Source organism: Uranotaenia lowii, chromosome 2, assembly GCF_029784155.1.
Source record: "Uranotaenia lowii strain MFRU-FL chromosome 2, ASM2978415v1, whole genome shotgun sequence".
Classification (NCBI taxonomy): Eukaryota; Metazoa; Arthropoda; class Insecta; order Diptera; family Culicidae; genus Uranotaenia; species Uranotaenia lowii.
In genome coordinates this window covers 103238788-103252551 of record NC_073692.1, presented here as the reverse complement: position 1 = coordinate 103252551, position 13764 = coordinate 103238788, and the positions used below count along the sequence as shown (strand labels likewise).

General features: G+C 28.1%; 2 protein-coding genes across 3 annotated transcripts; one reads left to right on the top strand and one right to left on the bottom strand.

Annotated features, from left to right (window-relative positions):
* Positions 1–2878: 2878 nt before the first annotated feature.
* On the bottom strand, positions 2879–3911 carry LOC129749778 (trypsin-1-like). The gene is made up of 2 exons (XM_055744854.1): positions 3855–3911; positions 2879–3788 (listed from the first exon to the last, which is right to left on the bottom strand). The coding sequence occupies exons 1-2, from the start codon at positions 3907–3909 to the stop codon at positions 3016–3018; spliced, it is 828 nt and encodes a 275-aa protein (XP_055600829.1). The 5' UTR covers positions 3910–3911; the 3' UTR covers positions 2879–3015.
* Positions 3912–11379: 7468 nt separating this feature from the next.
* LOC129744721 (zinc finger protein 391-like) lies at positions 11380–13269 on the top strand. Of its 2 annotated transcripts, none has more exons than XM_055737403.1 (3): positions 11380–11481; positions 11535–12259; positions 12316–13269. In XM_055737403.1, exons 2-3 carry the CDS (start codon positions 11576–11578, stop codon positions 13219–13221), a joined length of 1590 nt encoding a protein of 529 aa, XP_055593378.1. In that variant the 5' UTR covers positions 11380–11481; positions 11535–11575; the 3' UTR covers positions 13222–13269. The 2 variants fall into 2 exon arrangements, with proteins under 2 accessions (XP_055593378.1, XP_055593379.1); XM_055737404.1 differs by having other exon boundaries at positions 11413–11481; positions 11570–12259.
* Positions 13270–13764: the final 495 nt, after the last annotated feature.

Sequence of the window (13764 nt, the reverse complement as noted above, 5' to 3'; positions counted from 1 at the left end):
TTCTAGAAATATTTTTTTTTTTTTCAAAAAATAACTGGTAATTTTCTTATTCAAAATTAGGTTTTAACTTTAAATTTCAATATTAACCCTCATGGTTATCATGAACATTAATTTATTTAAATTTTTATAATGAAATAATATCCACCAAAGGGTTGACCGCTTTCCGCCAAGACTTGGTTCATCCTGCTCCATCTTAAATTTAAAAAAAAAAATCTTGGTTTCTTTAACGAAATACTTTTTGTCTTCAAAAATTTACCTTTAGTCTGAAATGCTTCTTTGCTGGAATATGAAATAAAATGAAATTCGATGTCACCACCGTTGCAAACGACAAACACTTTTAATGCGCATCGAAAAATAACTAGCAAAAACAAAAACATACTCAATTTTGACAGTTCGATTGCTGTTTTTTCAGCAACGCAGATCAATTGCTGGAAAAATCAGCAAGACGGAGAATGTTTGCTGTTTTCCAGCGAAAATTTCGATTGGACTGGACTTTTCCCCCAATTTTTTTTTGCTGTAAATCGTGGCAATAATTTACTGTGTACATTAATGCCATAACAGTAAAGGATGCAAGTTAGCCCATGCATTAGCGAAACTGCGGTGAGTCCGTGCACCCATGGTGGATTACATTCATATATACATCAATATATACATCAAGATATATACATCAAGATGGAGCAGGATGTCCAAGACTTTGCACGAAGCGGCCACCCCACTTTCAAATATTATTCAATTCAAACAAATGTCGCTGAAGAAAAATTTATTAACTAAATAAATATTAAACTTGCTTAAAAATGGTGGTTGGAGTTTTTTAACAACTTTCATGGGTTAGCCTGTATTTCTGTTCTGTTCTGAGTGATTGCAGCTCAATCAGACTCGATTTGAAATTAACCTGTCTAAAACCTGTCTAAAAACTTTGAAAAAAAACATGAAACGTCCAAATCTGAGGTTATTAAAAAAAAATGGGTGAAAATCGACTTTTGAGACTTTATTTTAAGGAACACCTTAGTGAAAAAAGCTTTTAATGTCTTTTTAGGATTTCATCTAACTTCCAGCAGATTTTTTAAAGGGTAAAAATCGAACTTTTTCAGCTTCTAGGTACCCTTGAAGCGGGCCATACACTACACCACATTTGTATAAATGCGATGAAATTCGATGGTTTTTTTTTTTTGCTGTTTCCGTCAGCGATCGTTTGTATTCGCCCGAAATATGTTTGTACCGTTTGTGGGTGAGCATAGAATAAAATAGTCGTTGGAATCATCGAATTTACACACGCCATTTGTGTAATGTACATTAAGCGGGCCATAGACTACACAAATGGCGTGTGCAAATTCGATGATTCCACGTCGATTGTTAGATTCTATGCTCGCCCGCACACGATACAAACAAATTTCGCGTGAACACAAACAATTGCTGGCGAAAACCGCAACCACAACAAAAAAAACCACCTCCACCCCAGCTGGGTCTGAGTAAATGGCCAGAAATTTGTACAAACTGCACCGCACACCATGCCACAGAAAGTTTTTTGTACAAAAAATTTCAATCCTGGCCGATTTTATTCCAACCTTTTGCGCGCTCATTCAAGCAGTGCCATACACGATGCAAATCGGATTCACAGCAACAGAATTTCATCGAATTTCATCGCATTTGTACAAATGGGGTGTAGTCCCGCTTTACACCACATTTTTCAAATGCGTTGAATTTCGATGAAATTCTGTCGTTGTGCATATACGATTTGCATCGTGTATATGGCACTGCTTAAAAAACGCGCTGACGGTCTGAGTAACATCGGTTAGGATCCATATTTTTAGTGCAAACATCCCTCTGTAGCATGGTGTATGGTGCTGTCTGTATAAATTTCAGGTCATTTACTCATCCCCAGCCGGGGTATAGGAGGATTTTTTTTGTTTAAGTTGCTGTTTCGCCAGCAATCACTCGTGTTTGCGCGAGATATGTTTGTAATGCGTGTAGACTGTGGAAACATATCTTTGTGTGGAATCAAACAGTCGTCGTGGAATCATCGAATTTGCACAGACATTTGTGTAATGTATGGCGGCCTTAAATGAGGTCCGATTGAGCAGAAATTTTACAAAAACAAATTTTATGTGTCGATCACCGCTGTCATTTCCGCTTCCACCCTAAGTAGATTTTGCCGTCAACCGTCTCGGGGCGTTAGAAGATTCAGACACATATCTAGCTTCACCAGCTTCACAGATGAGCTAGCATGTGCTAGCATCCTGATGTTTAGAGCATCAGGAGCGTTGCTAAAGTGTCCCGGGTTAACACCTGGGAAGCACTTACCGATGCCGATGCTCTTATAAAGCTAACTTTTGACAGCAGTAAAAGTTTTTATTAAGAATTTTATAAGAAATAATTGAAAAACTTCTCTTTTAGATTTCACTAAAGTTAGAACAATTAAGTCATGGCCAATTGACCATTGGCTTCCAAGAACCAATCTATGTAAATGTTTTATGCATCGATTTCATGTATAACCACCTCGGATTCAAGTAGCTGCCCTAGCATTCAAAAGAAGCGCTCTTGGAAAAACTCTATTCCGCGAATTCCATAGTAGAAAACCGAAAACAAACAAGAATCGGACACTTTTGGAGAAACTCTTGTTTCACTACAGCGCGTGTGGTGGAAAACGAGATATCCCGCTACTTATGACTCATAGAATTACGACACCCCGAAGGCTGCCCCGCGATTGTAGCATTTCGAATATCAATTCACAAAATAACAAACCAAAACAACAGTCGAAATCTAGTGATTTGGTATAAGTATCAAGAATACATTTACCTACCACAAGGCTTCCAGTGAGTTGAGGTATGAGGGATGGATTTCGGATAAAATTTTTCTGATTGTTGGAAACAGAGAGAAGAAATGGTCTAAATTGAGTAATAATCATTGATCCTGGACAAACTCCCTGGCTGAGAAAACCAAAAATTCGTGTATTCGCTTCTTGTATACAAACTTTTTTTTTATCAAATCCTCTTCAAACGGTCTTTAGCAACGACTCTACCCTTGCTGAATAATTTGTCGCATCCAAGGTACATAATGTGAAACACCAACAAACACACCCGATGGTCGGTCTGGTGATGCGCATGGTGTCCAAATCCAGGAAACAATACCGATTTGGATTTGCCGATTGTCCTCGCGTCTGTAAATTGGACCACCCCCATCGCCGGCGCACGCTCCAATGCCACCGGTCAGTGGTCCTGTGCAAACGTTAGTGGGTCCAAGAGGAGAAGCGCCTGGTCCCCCATTTGCTGCCTCGCACTGTGCATAGGTTATCAGGGGAATGATGGCCTTCTGCAAGATCGATGGGTTGCTTGGCAAAGTTCCGGTACTGGTAGCACCCCATCCAACAAGCGAAACGGGACCCTGCTCATTCAAACTGTGATCCTCCGGCGGCAATATCATGGGTTGGATAGCTTGCGTAAACGTTAGAGGCGTTGCCAGACGCAACAAGGCGATGTCACTCGGACCAACTTCGCCCGCTACGTAATCCGGATGGATTTCTACCCGGGAAACGGCGATATCTTGACGCGTGCTCTCGGCAATGTTTATATTGTGAGATCCAGCCCATACGCGGTAGTTGTTGTTGCCGACCACGCATTGAGCCGCCGTCAAAACCCAGAGATTGTTGTAGATTGTACCACCGCAGATATGGCTGTTAGTTGTTAGGAATACACGGCGCACCGAAACCATCGAGGGGAACTCATGCTGCAACGCGTCCAGTCCGCCAATGATGCGGCCTTGCGGCAGGCTCGGTTTCGACTCGATCGAACCTTAGCAACGAGAACAGATTTACAACAGCCGATAAGATAAAATTTGGTCAACGTTCAAGAACTTACCGGGAGCAGTCAGAGCTCCTACTAAAGCACTGAGTACGAGTATGATCAGCCTCATTTTCACCGTATTACTGATGGAAGCTCGGTAGCATTTTGGGTTTTATTATGACCAATGTCTGATATCGATACCTCCGATTAGGAGATTGTTTTTATTAGTTGATAATCACCCGATTGTGGAGGGTTGACTTTTGAAAGAAATTTGGACTGGCTTTTGATTTTTTTTTAATTTCATAATTTAGGCCTAGAAAATCTTGAATTTTAGTAAAGAATATTGCCCTACTGAAAATGTTGTGTTTCAGCTTTTTTTTATTCGGAATTATTTACCAGTTCACTCTTATTTATAAATTTTTTCATAACTGTTCAAAGGGAATTTTTCGATGGACCCTAGGTACAAGTTTGGATTTTTCGCTGACGTTTGCAAAAAGATTAATTCACACGTGTTCAACGATGACCACCTGATTTTCTATTAGATTCGACAGCTGCGTTTCCTGCGATGAGGAATGTTTGCTTTCTACTAGAGATAGGGTAAAGATGCTTATTTATTCAAAAACAAATTCAATCGTCATCATCATTTAAAGCTGATTGCAAAATAAAGAAAATATTTCGTTGGGATGAACTAAAAGAAGAATTTGAATAAAAGTACCTAATGAAATATTCAAGGTGGTCAGAAAAAGCGAGAGTGCTTTGTAGAATTGGCTAAAGTCGTTGGAAACGCCTGGTTTTATAAAAAAAAAATGTTCAAGAATTGGCTTGAATAAAACTTGATATTCACATTTGTCGTGACTCTGAGCTGTTTATTCGAATTAACACTTATATTTTTTTATTTATTTCCACACTTCATTTGCGTTTACAAAACGCGTCAATCGTTTACAAATTTATCTAACTGAATCCCCTTTTTCCTCGTCACTCATTTCATTTTCTTCTCTCCTTCGTCTCTTAGAGATCTCAAACCATCACCAAAAACTCATTCTCTCAGTAACTGCGATACACGCTTAATATGTTTTTCCGCTAAAATGCTAAATATAAAACAGTTTATATTATTTTATTCGTCACAATGTAACCAATTACGGATAACGAAGGAATTCAATTTATGTTTACTCAAAATATTGTGAATAAATAATTTAAAATAATACTTTTATTTCTTTTATCATTCTCATACACCTTATTTCCTACAACATTGCTAGTCATTTTTTTCATTAGGTTCGACTTAAAAATTAAAAAAAAATCAAAAAATTGACTTACATTCTGAGAAGTTAACTTACCAATATGAAAGTTCGTCACGCCATAGCTTGCAACAATTTTTTCAACTCAAATTAGGCAGGCTTTGAATCAAAAAAGATAAAACTTGACAGAACTATAAAAAACGAACAAAAATTACTAAAACTACTAAAATGACAGTAATAAAACAAATTACAAAAATGATAAAATGACAAAAATTACACAAACTTCATCAATGACAAAAATAACAAAAATGACAAGAATGACAGAATTGAAACAAACAACAGAAATGAACCAAAATCTAAAAAATTACAAAAATATAAAAAAATACAAAAATTTCAATCATTACAACAATCACAACTATAACAACAACAACAATAAAAAAAAACTAGATGACAGATATTACAAAAATGACAATAATCACAAAAATTACCAAACATACAAAAATTACAAAACATACAATAACAAAAAAAAATACAAAAATTACAAAAATTGCAAAAATTAAAAATTTACAAAAACCACAAAAATAACAGAAAAGCACAAAAATGCTGAAAATTATTTTAAAATTGTTACTTTGATTTATCGGCCTAGCGGTGAAAAGTGATGTCCTTTTTAGTAGGGACATCTAAAGATTATGAAATTTTTATATAGATGGATAGAAGGTTAGAAGAAATGAAAGATGGTGAAAATGAGCGGGTAGAATTTGTCTAGAAGCATTACCATCACATACCAAATTTTTGTTCCTCACGTTGTTGTTTTCGTTCCTACTAAAAAGGACATCACTTTTCACCGCTAGGCCGATAAATCAAAGTAACAAACAAAAATTACGGTGGTTAATCTCTTCATAAAATTATTTTAAAAAAATACTAAAACTACCAAAAATTTCGAAAATTAAAAAAATTTACAAAAATATCAAATATTCCACAAATAACAAAAATTACAATATTTACAGGGCTTGTGATATAGCTCAATATTTACAAAAATAACAAAAATTACTTACTTGACAAAAATAACCAAATTAAGGAAATTGCAAAATTGCAAAAATCACAATAATTACAAAAATAACAAAAATTCAAAGAAATCAAAATGTCCAAAAATTTCCAAGAATTTTAAGAATAACAAAAATTTCAAAAACTACAAAAATTACAAAAGTTACAAAAACTACAAAATTAACAAAAATTACAAAATTGACATAAGTTACAAAAATACAAAAATAACAACAATTACAAAAAAAAAACAAAAATTACAAAAACAAAAAAAATTAAAAAATTTAAAAAATTTAAAAACTTACATAAATTACAAATATAACAAAGATTCAAAAAAAATGACAAAAATTAAAAAAGTAACAAAAACTACAAAAATTACAAAAATCACGAAAATTAAAAGATTACAAAAAAAAAAAAATAATAACAAAAATCACAAAAAATACAACAATTATAAAAATTAAAAAATAACAAAAATTAAAAATTATAAAAAAAAAATTACAAAAAATACAAAAATTACAAAAATGACAAAAATTACAAAAATTACAAAATTACGAAAAATTACAAAAAATTACAAAAATTACAAAAATTACAAAAATAACAAAAATTACATAAATTACAAAATAACAAAAATCACAAAAAATACAAAAATGAAATAAATAACAAATATTTCAAAAATAACAAAAATTACAAATATTACAAAATTTACAAAATTTAAAAAATTATAAAAATAACAAAAAATACAAAAATTGCAAAAATTGCAAAAATAACAAACATTCCAAAAATTAGAAAAATATACAAAAATGATAAAAATCACAAATATTTCAAAAATAACAAAAATTAAAATATTCACAAAAATTGAAAATTATTAAAAAAAACAAAATTACAAAAAATACAAAAATTAAAGAAATTACAAAATTTATAAAACAACAAAAATTACAAAAATTACAGAAATGACAAAAAAGACAAAAATTACAAAAATAACAAAAAATTAAAAATTACAAAAATAACAATAATTACAAAAAATTCAAAAATTACAAAAATTACAAAAATTACAAAAATTGCAAAAATTACAGAAATTACAAAAATTACAAAAAATTACAAAAATTACGAAAATTACAAAAATTACAAAAATTACTGAAATTACAAAAATTACAAAAATTACAAAAATTACAAAAATTACAAAAATTACAAAAATTACAAAAATTACAAAAATTACAAAAATTACAAAAATTACAAAAATTAAAAATTACAAAAATTACAAAAATTACAAAAATTACAAAAATTACAAAAATTACAAAAATTACAAAAATTACAAAAATTACAAAAATTACAAAAATTACAAAAATTACAAAAATTACAAAAATTACAAAAATTACAAAAATTACAAAAATTACAAAAATTACAAAAATTACAAAAATTACAAAAATTACAAAAATTACAAAAATTACAAAAATAACAAAAATTGTAAAAATTACAAAAATTACAAAAATAACAAAAATTACTAAAATTACAAAAATTACTAAAATTACTAAAATTACTAAAATAACAAAAATTACAAAAATTACATAAATTACCAAAAATTACAAAAATTAAAAAATTACAAAAATTACAAAAATTACAAAAATTACAAAAAGAACAAAAATTACAAAAATTACAAAAATTACAAAAATTACAAAAATTACAAAAATTAAAATTACCAAATAGCAAATATAAAAAAAAATACAAAAATTACAAAAATTTCAAAAATTACATTAATAACAAAAATAGCAAAAATTACAAAAATTACAATAATAATAAAAATAGCAAAAATTCAAAAATTACAAAAACTACAAAATAATAAATATAACAAAAATAACAAAAATTACAAAAATTACAAAAATTACAAAAATTACAAAAATTACAAAAATTACAAAAATTACAAAAATTACAAAAATTAAAAAATTACAAAAATTACAAAAATTACAAAAATTACAAAAATTACAAAAAATACAAAAATTACAAAAATAACAAAAATTACAAAAATTACAAAAATTGCACAAATTACAAAAATTACAAAAATTACAAAAATTAAAAAATTACAAAAAATGACAAAAATAACAAAAATTACAAAAATTACAAAAATTACAAAAATTACAAAAATTACAAAAATTACAAAAATTACAAAAATTAAAAAATTACAAAAATTACAAAAATTACAAAAATTACAAAAATTACAAAAATTACAAAAATTACAAAAATTACAAAAATTACAAAAATTACAAAAATTACAAAAATTACAAAAATTACAAAAATTACAAAAATTACAAAAATTACAAAAATTACAAAAATTACAAAAATTACAAAAATTACAAAAATTACAAAAATTACAAAAATTACAAAAATTACAAAAATTACAAAAATTACAAAAATTACAAAAATTACAAAAATTAAAAAATTACAAAAATTACAAAAATTACAAAAATTACAAAAATTACAAAAATTACAAAAATTACAAAAATTACAAAAATTACAAAAATTACAAAAATTACAAAAATTACAAAAATTACAAAAATTACAAAAATTACAAAAATTACAAAAATTACAAAAATTACAAAAATTACAAAAATTACAAAAATGACAAAAATGACAAAAATGACAAAAATTACAAAAATTACAAAAATTACAAAAATTACAAAAATTACAAAAATTACAAAAAATTACAAAAATTACAAAAATTACAAAAATTACAAAAATTACAAAAATTACAAAAATTACAAAAATTACAAAAATAACAAAAATTACAAAAATTACAAAAATAACAAAAATTACAAAAATTACAAAAATTACAAAAATTACAAAAATTACAAAAATTACAAAAATTACAAAAATTACAAAAATTACAAAAATTACAAAAATTACAAAAATTACAAAAATTACAAAAATTACAAAAATTACAAAAATTACAAAAATTACAAAAATTACAAAAATTACAAAAATTACAAAAATTACAAAAATTACAAAAATAACAAAAATTGTAAAAATTACAAAAATTACAAAAATTACAAAAATTACTAAAATTACAAAAATTACTAAAATAACAAAAATTACAAAAATTACTAAAATAACTAAAATTACTAAAATTACATAAATTACCAAAAATTACAAAAATTACAAAAATTACAAAAATTAAAAAATTACAAAAATTACAAAAATTACAAAAATTACAAAAATTACAAAAATTACAAAAATTACAAAAATTACAAAAATTACAAAAAGAACAAAAATTACAAAAATTACAAAAATTACAAAAATTACAAAAATTACAAAAATTAAAATTACCAAATAGCAAATATAAAAAAAAATACAAAAATTACAAAAATTTCAAAAATTACATTAATAACAAAAATAGCAAAAATTACAAAAATTACAATAATAATAAAAATAGCAAAAATTCAAAAATTACAAAAAACTACAAAATAATAAATATAACAAAAATAACAAAAATTACAAAAATTACAAAAATTACAAAAATTACAAAAATTACAAAAATTACAAAAATTACAAAAATTACAAAAATTACAAAAATTACAAAAATTACAAAAATTACAAAAATTACAAAAATTACAAAAATTACAAAAATTACAAAAATAACAAAAATTACAAAAAATACAAAAATTGCACAAATTACAAAAATTACAAAAATTACAAAAATTAAAAAATTACAAAAAATGACAAAAATAACAAAAATTACAAAAATTACAAAAATTACAAAAATTACAAAAATTACAAAAATTACAAAAATTACAAAAATTACAAAAATTACAAAAATTACAAAAATTACAAAAATTACAAAAATTACAAAAATTACAAAAATTACAAAAATTACAAAAATTACAAAAATTACAAAAATTACAAAAATTACAAAAATTACAAAAATTACAAAAATTACAAAAATTACAAAAATTACAAAAATTACAAAAATTACAAAAATTACAAAAATTACAAAAATTACAAAAATTACAAAAATTACAAAAATTACAAAAATTACAAAAATTACAAAAATTACAAAAATTACAAAAATTACAAAAATTACAAAAATTACAAAAATTACAAAAATTACAAAAATTACAAAAATTACAAAAATTACAAAAATTACAAAAATTACAAAAATTACAAAAATTACAAAAATTACAAAAATTACAAAAATTACAAAAATTACAAAAATTACAAAAATTACAAAAATTACAAAAATTACAAAAATTACAAAAATTACAAAAATTACAAAAATTACAAAAATTACAAAAATTACAAAAATTACAAAAATTACAAAAATTACAAAAATTACAAAAATTACAAAAATTACAAAAATTACAAAAATTACAAAAATTACAAAAATTACAAAAATTACAAAAATTACAAAAATTACAAAAATTACAAAAATTACAAAAATTACAAAAATTACAAAAATTACAAAAATTACAAAAATTACGAAAATTATAAAAATTACAAAAATGACATAAATTACTAATATTTTAAAAATTACAAGAATTAAAAAATTACAAAAATTACAAATATTACAAAAACAACAAAAATTTCAAAAAATTACAAAATTTAAAAAAAATTACAAAAATTACAAAAATGATAAGAACTACAAAAATGATAAAAACTACAAAAATTTCAAACATTACAAAAATTTCAGTCATTACAAAAAAAAAAAAATTACAAAAATTACAAAAATCACAAAAATTGTAAAATTTACAAAAATTACGAAAGTTACAAAAATCACAAAAATTAAAAAATTTCAAAAATATAAAAATTTCAAGATTGAAAAAAGTAAAAAAATACACAAAATACAAAAAAAAAAGAGAATTATCAAAAATTACAAAAATACAAAACAAATTTGACTTCAATGAGAAAAATTTCAAAAATCACACCAACGTTAAAAATTATCTAAAAGGAATGAAATTCAAAAATACCACAAAATAAACGATGTAAACAATTTTTTTCATTTTTTGAATTTTAAATGTATGAGTTCTTTTAACAGAAAACTCAATAAAAACAAATCAAATTTGGTTTTTTACACAGATTTTTTTAATAAAATTTAAATGCGATTTGTTTCAAAACAAAATAGAAGGTAGGTACTTGAACATCAAATTCTTGAATTTGAGATCTTGATTTTAATGGAAAAAAATGTTTTGTTATAGAGAGTGCTGTTCAATTTAAATCATTACAATAGCTTAAGCTATTTAATGTAAAGTATTTTTTTTCTTTTTGAATTTAATTTTTTCCTACTACATGCATCTGTTGTTTCGTCGTTTAATTATCATCAGACATTTACTTCCAGTGTGGAAGGCCTCGACTGTAGATTTTTATCAATGAAAAATTACGCATTCTATCGTATTGATGAAAACAACAATAACTGTATCGTTTGCATGTTCGTACTTACGGTAAGTCATTGATATTCTTTTCAATTCATTATTGTAATAATATGTACAAATAGATTCCTGTTTTCGGATTAATTACCTTCTTAACCAGTGAACTATGGCTTCAAATATTAATGTGGACAAACTGGCGGTCTCCGGAGAATTTTCGTTGCCCCAAATATGCCGTCTGTGCTTACAGAAACTGGAAGCCGACTCATCGGTTAACTTGTTTGCGGTAAATTTTTCCATTCGCCCGTCCCAGATGATAATTCGCTGTGCGGCCATCGAAATCGACGAACACGATGGGCTACCGCATGCGATCTGTAACGATTGTTTCTACAAACTGGGCATTGCATACGAGTTTCGAACACGCTGCGAAGCCTCGGATCAGCAGCTTCGAGCGTATGTCGTCAACCAGCGCAAATTGGCCGCTCCTCAGCTGGATGTTGTGCGGGATGAGGAGATCTATGAAGCTATGAACGCCATATTGGAACCGAATGAAACGGCTGTAGAAACCAGTCCAAGGATTAAAGTCAAAAAAAAATATCCTGTAATTCAGAAGAAGGCTAAATTGGATGAATTACTGGTAAAGCACAATGCAAAATTGAAAGAAGAACGATCGAAATTTAAGATTTTCCTGCAAAAGCGCATTCGCCGTAAGAATAATGAATCGGTGGTAAAAAAAGGAAAATTTCTGGATAAACCGGAACAGTGTTTCATCTGTGGCAAATCTTTCAACTACAGTGGTTATTTGAAGGCTCATCAGCGAATTCATACAGGAGAGAAACCTTACGAGTGTCAGGTATTATCATTATAAAAAAAATATATTAAAATAAGCTAAATTCTTGAGTTTTTCAGATTTGCCATCGGAGATTCGCTCAAGCCGGTAATCTTTATTTGCATAGAAGAACACATTTGGATGAGAGGAAATATCAATGCGAAATTTGTAGCAAACTTTTTAAAACTTCTAGTAATTTGCATGCCCATCGTAAAACTCATTCAGAGGAGCGAGATCATTTGTGTAGCTTATGCAATCGACCCTTTAAAACAGCCATAGAATTGCGCAAACATATGGAAATTCATTCATCCATCAAAAACTACGTTTGTCAAATTTGTAACAAATCTTTCAACAAGCAGGCATATTTAAATAGTCACATCAAAACTATTCACATCGGCGTGAAAGGCCACAAGTGTCAAGATTGTGAAAAAATCTTCTCGAATAGCTCAAACTTGATAGCTCATAGGAGGATACACACCGGTGACAGGCCTTATGAGTGCAAAGAATGCGACTCAAAGTTCACACAATCGCCTTCACTATTGCGACACATTAAGGCCAAACATACACCAAAAATTACGAAACCAATGGTCCCAGAACCGCCCCTGGAGCCTTCCATCGAAGTGGACGAAAATCGTTCTCTGGACAGCGCTGCAAGTTCAGAGTTGTCCGTTGCCACATCATTGATCGAAAACCAAACCAGTTATATGTCCTACATGCCAAATTACAGTCATCAGCCTCAACTGCAGATGGTTCCCAATCAACACATTCAGATGCAACAACCTGCGACGACTGCCAATAATCTGTACTCATCGAACGATCTCTACCAATTCCCATCGGCCGGATCATCCAACCATCCTTCTCACCATTACCAGCAACAACATTTGGACGTTGGAAGCTACGATCTCTGCTACTCAATGCCGAACCACAGCACGGTTCTCAATCCTAGTTTGATCAATCCTCAGCCAACCTACATATTCGATCAATAAAAGTGTCAATTCCGTTTCTCAAAAAAAAAAAAAAAAATATCGAAACGCTTGGAAAGGATTTTTCTATATTTTATAAACTAGAACGCTCCTGCTTCTGCTGGCGGTGCCGGCGACGTTCTGCTCGCTTGCCATATTTCTCCAGCTTCTTGACCCGCGGGAATAATAATTGTAGTAATGGCTACAAGAAGGAAAAAACCTGACCTTTAAAATCACTATCTAAACCACTTATGTACCTCAAACTCACATTCTTTGCCCCACTTGGCTCCCCATTCCATCCATGGGCCCATCTGTTCCATATCTTGACGTTTTATGCGGGCGCAGCTTACACTTTTGATACTAACCAAGAAAGCTAACAACGTAAGGAAACCGAAATATCGCCACAGCTGCATTGTCGATTCAGAATTGTTAGTTGAAATGAACTGACTCGTTTCGAAGCTATGGAAACTTGCTTTATACTTTTTGAAGGCATTCAATTTTCCAACCGGAAACAAACAAATTAATGCATTTTGATTAACGAGACGGTAGCATATATTCTTGGAAGTG